The following is a 15,849-nucleotide window of genomic DNA, read 5'->3' on the forward strand; positions in this document are numbered from 1 at the left end:
TGATGCCCGCATTAGGCAAAACCAAAGTTTAGAGGCAATGTGGATATAATGTAGGGCAAAATATCTTGAGTGCAAAAAGAATTTCCACCTTCTCAATGAGTCACTTTTGGTGGGAATAATAATTGTATTTGTTAAGCACTTATAAGCACTGTACTGAACACTGGGGTAAATACAAGTAAATTAGGTGGGACAAAGACCCTGTCCCACATAGGGCTCACAGACTTAGAAGGAAGGAGAACAGGTCTTAACCCCCATTTTACAGATGAGAAAACTGAGGTACAGAGAAGTTAAGTGACTTATCCTGGGTCACACAGCACGCAAAGTGGCAGAGCCGGGATTAGAACCCAGACTTTGACTCCCAGACCCATTCTCTTTTCATTAAGACTGAGGAGTGATTGTCTAGTGCTCATGGATTTCCAAAGAATCTTTATATATATATATGTCTGTGGTTGTGATGATAGGGGTTTTTCTCTGTTGTGTCCTTCACCCCATCTGCTTATTTTTCTAATCTGTTAGTCAGTGGTATATATTAAGCACTTACTGTGTGCAGAGCATCTTACTCAGCACTTGGGACAGTACAACACAACAGAATAGGTAGACAGATTCCTTGCCCATTAGGAACTTGATAAATAAATTATTGATATGTATGTAACTGCTGTGAGACCGAGGTTGGGGTGACTATCAAGTGCTGAAAGCATACAGATCCCAAGGGCATAGGCGACACAGAAGGGAGAGGCTTAGTCAAGAAAGGCCCCTTGGGGATGTGATTTGAATAAGGCTTTGGGGGAGAGTTGTTGTATATGAAGAGGGAGGGAATTCAAGGTCAGAGAGGACGTGGGCAAGGGTTTGGTGGTGAGAAAGATGAGGTCGGGGCCCAGAGAATAGGATTCGAGGAACGAAGTCTGCAGATTAGGTCATCATAGTAGAAAATCAGCAAGGTAAAGTAGCCAGGGGCAAGATGATTGTTTTAAAATTGATGGTAAGGAGTTGCTATTTGATGCAGAGGTGGGCAACTGCTTGATGACAGTGGAGTTTTTTTGTTTTTCTTTTAAATGATCTGGGCAGCAGGGTAAAGTATGGACTGGAGTGGAGAGACGGGAGGCAAGGACATCTGTGAGGAGACAATGCAGTAGTTAAGGCGGGATATAAATCCTTGGATCAGCATAGTAGCAGTTTGAATGGAGAGGGAAGGGCAGATTTTAGTGATGTTGTGAAAACTGCCAGATTTGGTGAAAGGTTGAATAAGAGCAGTGAATTGAGGATAATGCCAAGGTTATGTATGGACTTGTGAAACAGGAAGAATGGTGAATTTGTCTCCAGTGATCGGAAGGACATGGGGGAGGGCAGGGTTTGGGTGGGAAGATGAGAAGTTCTGTTTTGGGCATGTTTAGTGTGAAGCTTTGGTGGGACAACCACGTAGAGATGTCTCGAAGGCAGGAGGAGATGCGAGATTTCAGAGAAGTCAGGGCTGGAGAGGTAAATGGGGGGAATCGTTTGCGTAGAGATGGTAGTTGAAGTTGTGGGAGTAAAAGTTCTCTAAAGGAGCGCGTATAGATGGAGAATAGAACAGTGCTTTGCACATAGTAAGCGCTTAGCAGACATTATTATTGTTATTATTGTTATTATTATTAAAGGGACCCAGAACTGACCCTTGAGGGACTCCCAGAGTTAGAGGGTGAGAGGCAAAGGAGGAGTTCATGAAATACTGAGGAGTGGTCAGAGAGAGGAGAACCAGGAAAGCAGTGTGAGAAGCAGCGTAGTATAGGGGATAGAATACAGGCCTGGGAGTCAGCAGGACCTGGGTTCTAATCCCCACTCCACCATATGTCTGCGGTGTGATCTTAGACAAGTTACTTCACTTCTCTGTGCCTCAATTTCCTCATCTGTAAAATAGGGATTAATACTGTGAACCGCATGTGGGCCATGGACTATGTCCAACCTTTCATTCAATAGTATTGAGCGCTTACTATGTGCAGAGCACTGTACTAAGTGCCTGGAATGTACAAGTCGGCAACAGATAGAGACAGTCCCTGCCCTTTGACGGGCTTACAGTCTAATCGGGGGAGACAGGCAGAAAAGAACAATGGCAATAAATAGAGTCTGGGGGAAGAACATCTCATAAAAACAATGGCAACTAAATAGAAACAGGGTGATGTACATCTCAGTAAACAAAATAAAATAAATAGGGTGATAAAGATATATACAGTCGAGCGGACGAGTACAGTGCTGAAGGCGTGGGACAGGAGACGGGGAGGAGGAGAGGGAAAGGGGGGAGAAGAGGGTTTAGCTGCGGAGAGGTGAAGGGGGCATAGAGGGAGCAGAGGGAAAAAGTGGGGAGCTCAGTCTGGGGAGGCCTCTTGGAGGAGGTGAGTTTTAAGTAGGGACAACCTGATTAGCTTGTATCTAGCCCCGTGCTTAGTACAGTGCCTGGCACAATAGTAAGCGCTTAACAAATACCATTCAAAAAACAAGGAGAGGAGAGTGTTAGTAAAGCCAAGGTTGAAAAATGTTTCAAGGAGAAGGGTGTGGTCCCCAGTGTCACAGGCAGCTGAGAAGTTGAAGAGGTTTAGGATGAAGTAGAGGCTGTTGGATTTGGCCAAAAGAAAGTTATTGGTGACCTTAGGGTGGTTTCCATGGAGTGAAAAGGAAAAAAGCCACCTTGGGGTTTGGGGAGGAGAGGTGTCAAAGAGAAGATTGGAGGACAGGAGTAGAGCAGTGAATGTAGACCACTCAAGGACTTTGGAGAAGAATGTTAGGAGGGTGATGGTGGAATAATTGGCGGAAGCGAGGGAGTGGGAACCATTTGACTGAGGCTGTAGGAGGAGGATGAGGAAAGGGGGTGATGCAGGGGTGAGGAGGGGTTAAATGAGCTGATGGGAGACTGGCCCTGGGGGAGGGCGGGGGAGGGTTGAGGGGTGGCACTGGGAAAGGACAGGGAAAGGAACCAAACACCAGGATATTTACACAAGTGCTGTAGGGGTGAAGGTGGAGTGAGTACTTAAGTGGGATTAGGTGAGGCAGTAGGAAAGGAAAAAAGGATGGAGGGATGAGAGTTTAGTCCTGGAGGGGCCTCCCAAGCAATTTAAGTAATAGAAGCAAAACTCTTCTTTTATGGAGAATTTTTCAGCATATTCATTCATTCAATCATATTGAGCGATTACTGTGTGCAGAGCACTGTACTAAGCTCTTGGAAAGAACAATTCAGCAACAACGGGTTCACAGTCTAGAAGGGCGGGAACAGACAAAACAAAACAGGCATCAATAACAATATAAATACATAGAATTATAGGTACATACACATCATTAATAAAATATGTATATATATACACAAGTGCTGTGGGGCAGGGATGGAGGTAGAGCAGAGGGAGGGAGTCAGGACGATGGCGAGGGGAGGAGGAGCGGAGGAAAAGGGGGGCTTAGTCTGGGAAGGCCTCATTCTATGACTTAGCTAAAACAACAGAAAGAACCACATAGATTTAAAAAAATTTTCATATCATTGTAACATTCAGGTATCATTTCTGGATCTGTTTTAGAGGGAATGGTTGTGATTGAATGTAGAAGGAACTACTTTGTCACTTTAACATATTTATCATCTTGCTTGTAGGGTGTTCCTGAAAATGAAAGGAGGAGTACCAAAGCTGAAAGTGCGTGGCTGTTCAGGATATGGTACAACTTTGATCATAAGTATCCTTTATAGAGATCGAACTTGAAGCACAACATTTGGGAATTGTGGCCCAGAAGCACAACTTCTTGGACATTGTTCTGAAAACGGGGAAACTGAATCCTAGTTTTAGCCCTTCTCAGATGTGGATAAGACATTGGTAGTAGGGTTGTCTTTCTTCTCCTTTGTCTGTAAATATGGGTTTGCATTTTGACTTTATGTTTGTGCTGGAAAGGCCCTGGGCCTTGTGGTTTTTAGTACAGTTTTGAAGATTATTTACATTTTTTACACAGACTTGCTGTCTGTCATTTAGGAAAGTCCCTTGTTTCCTACCTATCTACTGTTATGGTTTTTAGAGTTTTATCCAATTTAGGTTTCTTCAACTGAAGTTTTGCTTAAAGTTAGCAGTAAGCCCAAAATACAGAAAACCTTATCACAATTAAATAACCTTATCACAATTAAATTTTCTCTTTTAAAATAAATTTTAAATGGTTTCTTTTTGCTTTTTTAAGGTTATCCATCTCACTCCATTATGAAATGCACACTTCAAAACCCACGACTTGGATATTGTCAAACTTCTGAATTGCCACTAGAGGCGATACCCTGTTGCCTAATGCATGCCAAAGGAGGCTGTGATGAGTGTGTGTTTAGTTACCTAAATTATTTGCTAAAACCCAAAAGAACTAGGAAAATCATCCTGAAAATAATTGCCTTGCAGATACTGTATGTAAATTATAAAAATGCTAGATAATTTGGAAAATTAATCCCAACTTTTACCCCAGTTAAAAAAATTTAAAACGAGACTCTGCCCGGCCCCAGTTTTATGTTTTTTAAAAACCCTATCTCTACATGTCGGTAGGTAATTGGGAGCAAAACCATGGTGGTTAATTTGATACAAACGCAGTAGATTCCATTCCAGGGGCACGGGTTCTAATTCTGGCTCCATCATGTGTCTGCTCTGTGACCTTGGGCAAGTCACTTCACTTGTCTGGGCCTCAGTTACCTCATCTGTAAAATGGGGATTAAGTCTGTGAGCTCCACATGGGACAAGGACTGTGTCCAACCCGATTTGCTATTATCCACACTAACATGTAGTACAGTGCCCAGCACATAGTGAGCACATAACAGATACCATAATTATTATTATTCCATTTAGTATTACAACTGCACAAGTATCAGGAGTCTCATATGTAACTTCAGGGTCATCTTAGCATGCTGCTGAGCAGTGTCTTTAGAATAGCACAAGGGAGGGCATGAATGATGTTCATTTCAGCAAGCTTCCCTTTCCCCTTGCTGAGAATGCTGGGCTAGGGAAAGAGAGAGAGAAGGAGGGAGCTCATAATCAAGTTTCTCCCCCAAAATAATTCAGATCTATTAGTAGCTGCAAAGGCTGTGTATCAGGAGAGTTATCTAAAGATGGTGTTTCTGATTTTGAATCCTCTTGAAAATTGATTTTAGGGCATTCCTAATTCTTCCTATTTTCTATTGTAATTTCTTCCTTTCTCTACTCAGTGTTCCTCACTGTTCAGTTTATCTTCAAAATTTATTGTGAGTTGGGAAGCCTGAATTTTGAAGTAGTAGAGCAAATGTGAGCAATTTCAAATGGCATATTTAAAAATGTTTTTTTCTCCTCTCCCTCTCCTCCCCTCTTGCCTAAGTTCCCAAAGGAATTAAAAAAGCAAGCTGGCTAGTGAAATTCTAACCTGTTCTCAACGTTCAGTTAAATATCAGAGTTACTGAATACCATTTCTCCTAATAAATACCATTGCAATTTTAGACATTCTCTTTCATTCCCATGCTACTTTTACTTTCTCACTTAAATTCCTGCTTCAAACTGCTTCAGTCTATTTCTTGGGTTTGGTTTATGTTTTAAAATGTATGAATTGGGTAATTTGAGGTTCATCCTTAACTAGCTCAGCTATCTGAAGCCCCTCCTGACACACAGTGGTCCTCCGCTCACTACTACACTTCCAACCTGCTGTGGCCCCGTTGCAAGATGCTTGACAAGCCCCCAAGCTTATGAGGTAAGAGTTATTCCTATGGAAAAAACAGTGATATTTTCCCCATCCTATTATCCTATTGTTCTCAAGCATTTTGAGTTATAAAAGCCATGGACGTTATTTAAGAGATAACGTGTATTATCCTCACTTGGGTCATCTATACATCAGGTTTGGTAGAATTTTCTGGGGACATAAGAAAGGCAAAGACATGATTTTTAAATACCACACCAACTTTAAATTATGAGTATCACCTTGATAACCCTAAATCTCTTTAATATCAAAGAAACTCTTCTTGAAAGTATAATGTGTTTCATTTTAAATTAAGAACCAGGAGCAGCTCAAAGATGATGATTCCGATCTTATTCTGAATGATGGCGACATCAGTTTGACCTACGGAGATTCCACCGTGAACACTGAATCGGTAACATCCAATGCTTCTAGGAGATTTGTGGGAAACAGTTCTGAAGATGCCCTGGATCGGGAACTTGCTTTTGGTGACCATGAACTTGTCATTCGGGGTACTCGCCTGGTTCTTCCCATGGATGATTCTGAACCCCCATTAAATTTGCTAGATAGCGCAAGACATGGGCCAGCCTAAGATTTTTGTTGCTCACTTAACTGGCGGTCAAATTTGCATATGCGATTGTGAAGAAATTATGTACTACCTACAGAGTCCAATGCATGTCTCAGAGTGTTTAAGCTGTATAAATATTGTTTATATGGCATAGGAAGAATCTCAATATTCTGTACACGGCAACAAGCAGTGATTTCCTTTGTTATAACCTTGTTTGAGTGCCCTGTGGAGCTGTTTTTAGAAGGTTACTGGCACAGTGATATAGCCTAGCCTCTAGTAGCCTTATGTCTCAATAATGTACAAAATGTGTCTGCTTTGCCCGTTCTTATTTTTTCTTGACATTTACCCAGAAAGTCAAACCTCTTTGGTGAATTTTTTTCTTAAGGGCTTTGGATTTAGGAAAGTTGAGGAAAGAGTTTGCTTAAGACCCAATCTCCTGCTGTTGTCGTCGTTGCTGCTGTTGTTGCTTCACTATTGTAGCCTTTTCTCTCAGTGTTCACGTCTTCGCAGGAGCGAAAAGAGCTGGATATGGACTGGGGTTACAATCCACTGATGCCACATCACCTGGTCCCCCCGGTTTCTAGTCCTGCAGGGGAAGGAATGTAGCGTGAACAGTGTGGCTTCCTCAGAAAAGTAAAGGAGGTTTGTGCTCCAAGTGATGCTGAATAGTTGTGGTTGGCGGGAGAGCACAGATCTGTCGGACCTTGCTCTGGGCATCGGTGAGGGGTGAAAAACAAGTAGAGCTAGAACGTAAAGGCGCTCCTCACCATAAAAGGTCATTTTTCTGCACCGTGTAATTCAAGGTTAAGAAATTGTGAATTGCTGCTTAGTTTTTGTCATGGATTTGATATATCAGGCTTTGTAGTCAGAAGTTTTGAATTTCCATCATATTTTTCTGGGTTCAGGTTTTCTAGTACTGGGTTTAAACCTTTTCAATCGACTAAGTGTACATTTTTTTGGTTGTTAAATGTTAATTTATGACTCTATAGCAGTTCCACACTACACCAAAGTCAGAAGTGTTGTAATAGGAACATGAATACTGTAGAGGGAACAGATTTTTGGAAGTAACTTAGTTCTGTTTAGGAAAGTAGGAGGTATTGAAAAAGGGAGTTTTCTATCTTTTTGTAGTTTCAAATCACTGCACTTTGCTAACTCCCTAGCATGCAGCGTGTCCAATCTTCTTCCTTATCCTTATTCATATTCATGTGTTACTCTTTAATGTGAAATATCAGAGCTGTCGTGGTTTCTTTTTTGTTTAGTTTTTCAAGGAAGAGCTCAGAACAAGTTTCAATTTCATATTCAGCGTATTGATTTGGACCCTATTTTGTTTTGGTAAAAATGGCTAGACATGCAATGAAAACTTGGAAGCTGAGAACATTTGTGAATGTCAGATAGGCGGTTCTTTTTCAGAAAAAAGTTTTAACTTTTTGTTTTCTCAGGTTTGAGTTACATTGCCTTAAATATTACCCAGCTAGAGCTGATTTATTTGTTTAAATTTCCCGGTGAAAAGTATCTCCTTGAGAAAAATCTATACTTATTCTTTACAAGACACCTTGGTTATTATATTCCCTCTATGAGACATTAGGAGAAATAGAATATTTGTTGCACCCAGAAAATGGCAGTTTTAGTTCTTAACATAGCCATTTGTTTTGTAGTCATAGTGTCTTTCCTGCCATGCAGGAATTCCGTGAAGTGTGCATTTTCTATCTGTGTAGCTTAGCTTCAGGTGGTAAAATGTCTTGTTTCTAACATGTATTTGAGGCTTTGGTTTGAGGAATCATTTACCGACATTTGCACTCGTGTTTTTAAAGGATCTACAATAAATGAGTCCTTTTTATTCTGTCAGGTGACTGAATTGAGTTCATGAATATCATTAATTTCATAAAATGTCAAACTCAGCAACTCTGAAACCATTTCATTCGGAAGACAGTGAGACATGGAGCAGTAAATTGTTGAATTGTAAAAATCAGTTGTCTTGCCATCCTCTTTTACCAAGGACAAGAACTTAGCATGACCAGAGAGTATGTTTTTTCTCCCTGTAGCTGCCTTTCTGTTCCTCCCTCAAAAGAGCTGGGAGGAAAGAAAAGTACTCTTGATGTATTTGCTGAAGGTGGTACAGTACTCCAGTTTTAACCATCGTCCTGCTAGTGTGAAACTGCTTTCGGACTCCTGTCTCTGAGGAACAACCCATTCACTTTTATAGAGCTTCTAAATGCCCAGTACTGCCTTCTTTTTAAAATTATTTTTAGGATTGACGATTACTTGGAATTTTTTTTTTAATCTTTAGTTGCCTGGGTTCACTGACCCATCGTTATGATAATAGGATTTTGAACTTAATCCTGTTTTCATTTTCTCTTAGCTAGTGGAAGTTACTAGTGACTTCCTTTAGAAGATATGTAATTTCAAATAAGTTTTTAAAGCCATGCAAAATAAACCATTCTTGCAGTTGGTGTGTGCCAGGTGAAACGGAGAAAATGCTGTGCTCCTCTATATTTTTTCCCCACCTGGAAGCCTTCTTGGGGAAGGCAGGGTGAAGTGTTCGTACAAATTTTGTCTTGATTTGAGAGGCCAAATACGTGTAGTCTTAGATCAGATATGGCCCTTTGAAAATAAGATTCTAAAAGAAGCAGTCAGTACCTTGTGAGACCGATGCTTGAATGTTTCAATAATAGAAAGCTGTGCTTCCTTTTAATTTCAGTGGCGAGTACTAGAGCATTTGCCAAACTTGTCAGGCTCCTAAGCATGCCCAGAAAGACATCTCAGTTCTAAATTTCATGGCATACTTATACTTACACATTGGAATATTTTCTGGTCAGTGGAAGTTAAATGTCTTTTTGCACATAAAAAGCACTGTTGGTTAAATTATTTTAATGGTATTTTTTGTCTGGTCCCGTGCTAACATTAATCTTATATTATGGTGTCTGTGCAGCTGGTTTGTGATAGCTACTGAGCATTATTGCAACTTTGTTTACATTGACAAAAATCTTATTATTTCATTGCACTGTGAAAAAAAAGGAAGATGAGCCTATTAACAAGCTCATTTTGAATAAAACTGTATTGTCTTTTTTCTAGTTCACCAAAAATAAAAGCCTGGAACCGATTTAAGAAATAGACTGTTTTGATTGCAGTTAAAGGAGAAAAAACTTTACACATCCTGGCAGAAGCGATGGATAATGGATGATTTTCCATCAAGAAATGTTATATCCACTTTTCTTTTGTATGAACTGCGGTACGCGCTCTCCCGGGGGAGGCCAAACAGCGGCTCGTGGGCCACCTGCTGCCCTTCTTCACTTGCCACTCCCGGGCTTGTGTGCATTTGTTTTATATATTATTTCACATCGTGGGTTGCAGTGAGCTGCTATTTCAGCCTTTTCAGCAGGGGCATCTGTTGAGGTTCCACCACCCACGTTAGACCGGGGAGGTCCCCGCAGGGTCCAGACATCCCTGCCCCCTCGCCGCCCCCCGACCTCAGTTGTCTCTCGCTCACCGCCCCCTCTCTGGGAGCACCTACTCTCCGCCACTACTCCCCTCCCCCTTGGGATGTTTGCTTTCTGCTCTGCCCATTGGATAATCCTCTGAATTATGTATTTTGGTGTGTGGCCCTTTGCTTTGTGAGACTTTCCCACTCCCTGCCCTTACTAGATGGGTGGTTTGAGAAGCAACATGGCATTGCGGATAGAGCACGAGCCCGGGAGTCAGAAGGTCATGGGTTCTAATTCCGGCTCCGCCACTTGTCTGCTGTATGGCCTTGGGTAAGAAGTCACTTCACTTCTCTGTACCTCAGTTACCTCATCTGTAAATAAGGATTGAGACTGCAGAGCCCTGTGTGGGGCAGGAACTGTGTCCAACCCGATTTGCTTCTATCCACCCCAGCGCTTAGTACAGTGCCTGGCACATAGTAAGCGCTTAGCAAATACCATTATTATTCTTGTTATTATTTGAAAAGGTGAAGGTCAGACTGCCGATGGTTACTCTGAATGTCACAGAAAAGATCATGGATGGTGTTTCTCCCATTGGTAGAGCAGACTTCTCGGACTTCCTTATCTCTGCTTCCTCCCGATGGGATTCCTGGAGGGTATTCTTCCTTCTCATTTGAGAGGTGGAATCCGTCACCAAGAGCGACAGCCTAGGCTGTGGGGGCCAGTGGTGTTCCAGGGGTGCTGTAGGGATGGCAGGCCAGATTCCTGCTCTCCATCCCACGTCCCCCACCCCTTAGGAAGGTGGGGTGATGTGCCAGGAAAGGTGCTAAGCTGTAACAGTTGATGGAGAGCTCCTTTGTATGATTACTACAGTTATATGCTGTCTAATAATAACAATAATTATTATGGTATTAAGCACTTACTAAGTGCCAAGCACTGTTCTAAGTGCTGGAATAGTAGATACAAGGTAATCTGGTTGTCCCATGTGGGGCTTACAATCTTATCCCCATTTTACAGATGAGGTAACTGGGGCCCGAGAAGTTAGGTGGTTTGCCCAAGGGCACACAGCAGACAAGTGGTGGAGCCAGGATTAGAACCCTTGTCCTCTGACTCCCAAGCCCGTGCTCTTGTCACTAAGCCATACTGCTTCTCTTAGCAGTGCCCCTCCATGTACCCCAGTGTAGGAGTCTAATAGCCACTGAGAAAGGCACGCAGGGCTCAAGGCACGCAGGGCTCATTGCCCCTACTTGCTTTCCCTTCTGTGGTGCCTATTCACCTCACCCTCAGCCCCTCAAACCTTAATTACATATTCTCATACACTGCTATTTCCTCTAACTGTAATTTATCGACCAATTGAATTTATCAAGGGCTTACTGTGTGCAGAACACTGTACTAACTTCTTGAAAGAGTAAAGTACTTCAGAGTTCGTAGATACGTTCCATCCCCACAGGAGCTAACTGGGAGCCCCATGTGGGACAGGGACAGTGTCTGACCTGATTAACTTGGATCTACCACAGTGCTCAGAACAGTTCTTGGCACATAGTAAGTGTTCAACAAATACCATCCTAGAAATAATAATGGAGGGTGATACCGGTATTAATCTAAATAAAGAAAATTCAGAGATGTACGTAAGTATAGGGCTGAGGGTGGGGTGCATATTGACTACTTTAAAGGGTACAGATTCAAGCGCTTAGTACAGGGCTTTGCATAGAGTAAGGGCTCAAATACAACTGAGAGAGATCCAGGTCCCTAGGCAACGCAGAAAGGAGAGGGAGTAGAAGAGATGTCAATGTCAGACTTGGGGATGACAGGGATCATACCTGCCAATTATTGCACTCTTCTAAGCACTTAGTACAATACTCTGCACACAGTAAGTGCTCAGTAACTGCCACTGATTGAATAACATAAGACTCAAGTTATTCATTTGAGAACGAAAATTTTGGTTTCTCAATTTTCGTTCTCAATTTTGATGTCTCTCTTGGATGTTAGACACTGCACATCCCTTCCCAGTTCAGTCCTAGTCAGATATGTTGTTACAATATTCCAAAGCAGAGGCAGAGGCATAGTACAATTGAGAAAATAAATGGATTTCTTTGTAGTAATGACAGATTTCTGAAAGCACTGGGAATACTCGTAGGAGATGAAAGACTTTATTTTTTCAGACTGATTGGAAGTGGAATGGACTAATTTTTTTGCATATCGCTTAAATGCCAATTTGCTAATTCCTTGGGTATTCTAGTTGTGGCTTTGTATTCCAGCTCTTCATTGTATGTCTCTTCATTTACATTTCCCAAATTCCTAGGAGATTAGAAAGTATTTGGGTTTTTTTCCCCTTGATGAGTCAGAAGATCCCTGTCCAGAACCATGGCGGTTTCTTTCCCTTTTCCCTTTTTAACTGGAGATGATATTCCTGGGCAAGATGAGGGATGCGGGATCCCTGACTGCACTGGTCAGTAAGAAATTGGCCCTGTTGAAATAAAAGAGTTTTTTTTTTGGTTGGACTAGATGTTCCCTGTAACCTGGCTTGTATATTTGCATTCATTGACACTTGTGTATGAAAAGAGGTCTCCCATAAATCCAGTTTGGTGTCTAAAGTCCAATAAAAGAAGTCTGCTGCCTGCCAATAAAACAGTAAATTCTTTTTATTCAACCTGAACTTTATGGGATTTGTAGACAAGTAGATTGGTTTAATAAACACAAAGATGGGTTGCGACAAATGGTCCAGGAGGCATGCTTCTAGAAAAGTTCTGACTTGTCGAAACAAAGAAAAGCAATCGGTAGAAATGACTACTGCAAAGGAGGGAGGTATAATATTGTAAATGGGATATCTTGTGGGGGTTTTTTTCCCTGAGTACTCAGTAGTAGTAAGAGTATTTATTAAGTGGTTCCTTTGTGCTGAGCACTGTTCAAAGTCCTGGGAGAGAATACGCAGGTGGGAATTCGACATGATCCTTGTCTCTTTGGGGGGCTCACAATTTAAGAAGATTAGCAGACTAATCTTTCCACCTTGAAGACTGGATGCTGCGAAAGCTCTTGTAGCAAGCAGTTCACAAGCCACGGTGAGTGGACCTTGACATCACAAAAAGTATATATTCTTTAATGGTATGTTAAAATCACTTCTTTTCTCCTCAGGCTTCTATCTTTAAATGTTGGATGGTGAAATGAGAGTTCTGTGCAGCCGATGTAAGTTCTCAAGGTGAAATACTAGCCTGGATATGTATTACTTTAAAAAAAAAGTAAATCCCTGTTTTATTGCAGGTTTTAAAATGTTAAACCTGAAAAGAAAACCTCAGAAGAATTACATTTTGAAATAGTAATACCGAGTTATTGATTGTTACTTTGCTTTCCTTTCAGAGAACTAAAATGCTTTTAAGGAATATTCTCTTTTGACATATCCTATACTAACTCTCTCCAGGGAAGAAGCATTATTTCAATGCGCTAATATTTAAAGTCAAGAGTAATCCTTAGGTGCATGTATATGTAGCAAAGGTAAAGGAATTGCTATAGGGAACCTCAAATAATTAAGATTGCTGTGAATTCTCCACAGGGAGCAGTGGATCAATGATAGAACCTCAACTGTAGAATAGTGTTTCAGGATTTATTCCAATTTTAGGAAGTGATTTTCTGTCTGAATTTTTCCAGGTGATTTTATTTGATCTAAGGTCATGTGGGATGTTCAATTTTTGTGTCTGCTAGGTGCCAGGTTATAAATAGAAGATGGATTGAGCAGCTCATTACAAACACATTTAAAGTTCAGTGAGTTACCCTAAAGCAGAAACTCCTTACCATCAGCTCCAAAGCCCTCAATCAATCACTTTGCGCCCTCCTACCTCGCCTCGCTACTCTCCTACTACAACCCAGCCCTCAAGCTTTGCTTCTCTAATGCTGACCTTCTCACCATACCTTGATCTCACCTATCTTGCCGCCGACCTCTTGCCCGCGTCCTGTCTCTGACCTGGAAGTCCTCCCTCTTCGTATTTGACAATTACTCTTCCCTCCTTTAAAGCATTACTAAAGGCACATCTCCTCCAAGAGGCCTTCCCTGAGTCCTCCTTTCCTCTTCTCCCACTCCCTTCTGCATCCCCTTGACTAGCTCCCTGTATTCATCTCCCCTCCCTGTCCCACAGCACTTTCTTATGTACATAGCTGTACTTTTATTTATTTATATTAATGTCTGTCTCCCCCTCTAGACTGTAAGCTCGTTGTGGGCACGGCATGTGTCTGTTACATTGTTATAGTGTACTCTCTCAAGCGCTTAATACAGTGCTCTGCCCACAGTAAGGGCTCAATAAATATGATTGACTGACTATAAGGTGTGTTTTCTCTACATGTTTCGGTTAGAACGCTGTGGCAGAATTAGTGAATGTACGTCTGAAAACACGCATCTGTTGGGATATTGGATAGAGCGTTGCTGTTGGTTTCAGAAGAAAGAATTGTGAGCACGTACACGGTGTCACTCAAGGCACTGTGATATTGCAGATCAAACTTAAAATTACAACTCTTCTGCTTTGCTCTACCTCCTTTTGCCCCACTGCTGTTCTACCTCATCTACTGAACTGGATAATGTCTGAGACTTGCAGGAACAGTGGGGCAGATGATCCCCATGTGAATCGCCTGGGTAGTGTGGTGCAGAGGGATTGTTTTTGACAGTCTGTCTTAGCCATAGAAACAATCGTTCAAATTAAATGGGTTTATCAGAAGCTGCCTTGAACGTAAACATTTCATCAGGAGGTAAGCACCACAGAAAAAGGAGCTGGATCTAACACCCTCAGAGTAGCTTAACTTCTCACATTATCAAATGCAAAGAGCAACTGGACTCCAAATTGACTGTTTTTTGTTTTGTTTTATAAGCATCAGCTCTGCTCCGTGGTTAGGCTAAACTTTGACCTCAGAGACACAGAAGGGTGTGTAGGCACACACTCCCTGTCTATTCATCTGCCTGCCTATCCTGGTGTTTGGTACTTGAAGGGCCCAAGGGCCAGGGTAGGCAAGTCCAATCAATTGTATTTATTTAGTGCTTATTGTGTGCAGAAGATTGTGCTAAGTGCTTGGGAGAGTACAATACAGTAGGGTTGTTAGGCACGATCTCTGCCCACAATCTAGAGGGGGAATGGGATACTGAAATAAATTTAGAGGGAAATGGCAGGGTATAAGGATATGTACATAAGTGCTTTGCAGCTGAGGGTGGTGCTTAAGGGGTACTGAGCCAAGTGAGGAGGTGATGCAGAAGGGGCAGTAAGGGGAATGAGGGCTTAGTCAGGGAAGGCCTCTTGGAGGAGATGTATTTTTAGAAGGGCCCAGAAAGTGTGGAGAGTGGTGTTCTGTTAGATTTGAAGGGGGATGAGGCTCCAGGACAGAGGGAGGACTCGGGCAAGGTGTCGGCAACGAGACGGAAGAGATAGAGGTACAGTGAGCAGGTTGGCATTGGAGAAGCTAAGTGTGCAGGCTGGATTGTAGAAAATCAGTGAGGTAAAATAGGAGGGAGAGAGCTAGTTTGGTGCCTTAAGGCTGATGGGAAGGAGTTTATTTGATGTGGTGATGGTTGAGCAGCCATTGGAGGATTTTGAGGACGCTGGAGGCAGGGACTGAATTTTTTATTTTTAGGAAAATGACCCAGGCCACAGAGAAGTTTTGAGTGGAATGGGAAGAGAGCAGATGCAGGGAGGAGGCTCATGCAATAGACAAAGTGAGGTATAAGTACTCAGATCAGTGAAGTAGCAATTTTGGATACAGAGAAGAGGGCGGATTCTAGGCATGTTGGGGAAGGAGAATAGACAGGATTTGGTAACAGACTGAATATGTGGGTTGAATGAGAGATGAAGGTAATGCCAAGGTTAAGGGCTTGTGAGATGGAGGATGGTGGTGTTACATACAGTGATGGGAAAGTCATGGGGACAGGGTTTGAGTGGGAAGATCAGTAATTCTGTTTTGGGCATGTTAAGCTTGAGGTGTCCTGAAGGCAGGAGGAAATGCAAGAATGGTAACTTTAGATCTGAAGACAGAGATTTGGGAATCATCTGCATAGTTGAAGCCGTGAGAGCGAATGAGCTCTCCAAGGGAGTGGGTGTTGATGGAAAATAGAAAGGGACCCGAAACTGAGCCTGAGGGGCTCCCACAGTTAGAGGGTGTGAGGGAGAAGAGGAGTCTTTGAAAGAGACTGAGGAGTGCTCAGAGATGAGAACCAGAAGAGGGACG

The 15,849-nt window shown here is 42.2% G+C and overlaps 1 protein-coding gene across 1 annotated transcript in view; it reads left to right on the plus strand.

The window, feature by feature from the left end:
* SLC9A6 (solute carrier family 9 member A6) overlaps nt 1-9,340 on the plus strand; it is a 35,951-nt gene extending 26,611 nt beyond the window's left edge. The window contains exons 14-16 of the mRNA XM_029067398.2: nt 3,605-3,684; nt 5,580-5,685; nt 5,987-9,340. Coding sequence (XP_028923231.1) covers nt 3,605-3,684; nt 5,580-5,685; nt 5,987-6,259 — 459 coding nt within the window. The 3' untranslated portion in view covers nt 6,260-9,340. The remainder of the gene's footprint in view (nt 1-3,604; nt 3,685-5,579; nt 5,686-5,986) is intronic.
* Nucleotides 9,341-15,849: the final 6,509 nt, after the last annotated feature.

The sequence above is a fragment of the Ornithorhynchus anatinus genome, chromosome 6 (assembly GCF_004115215.2).
Source record: "Ornithorhynchus anatinus isolate Pmale09 chromosome 6, mOrnAna1.pri.v4, whole genome shotgun sequence".
Taxonomy (NCBI): Eukaryota; Metazoa; Chordata; class Mammalia; order Monotremata; family Ornithorhynchidae; genus Ornithorhynchus; species Ornithorhynchus anatinus.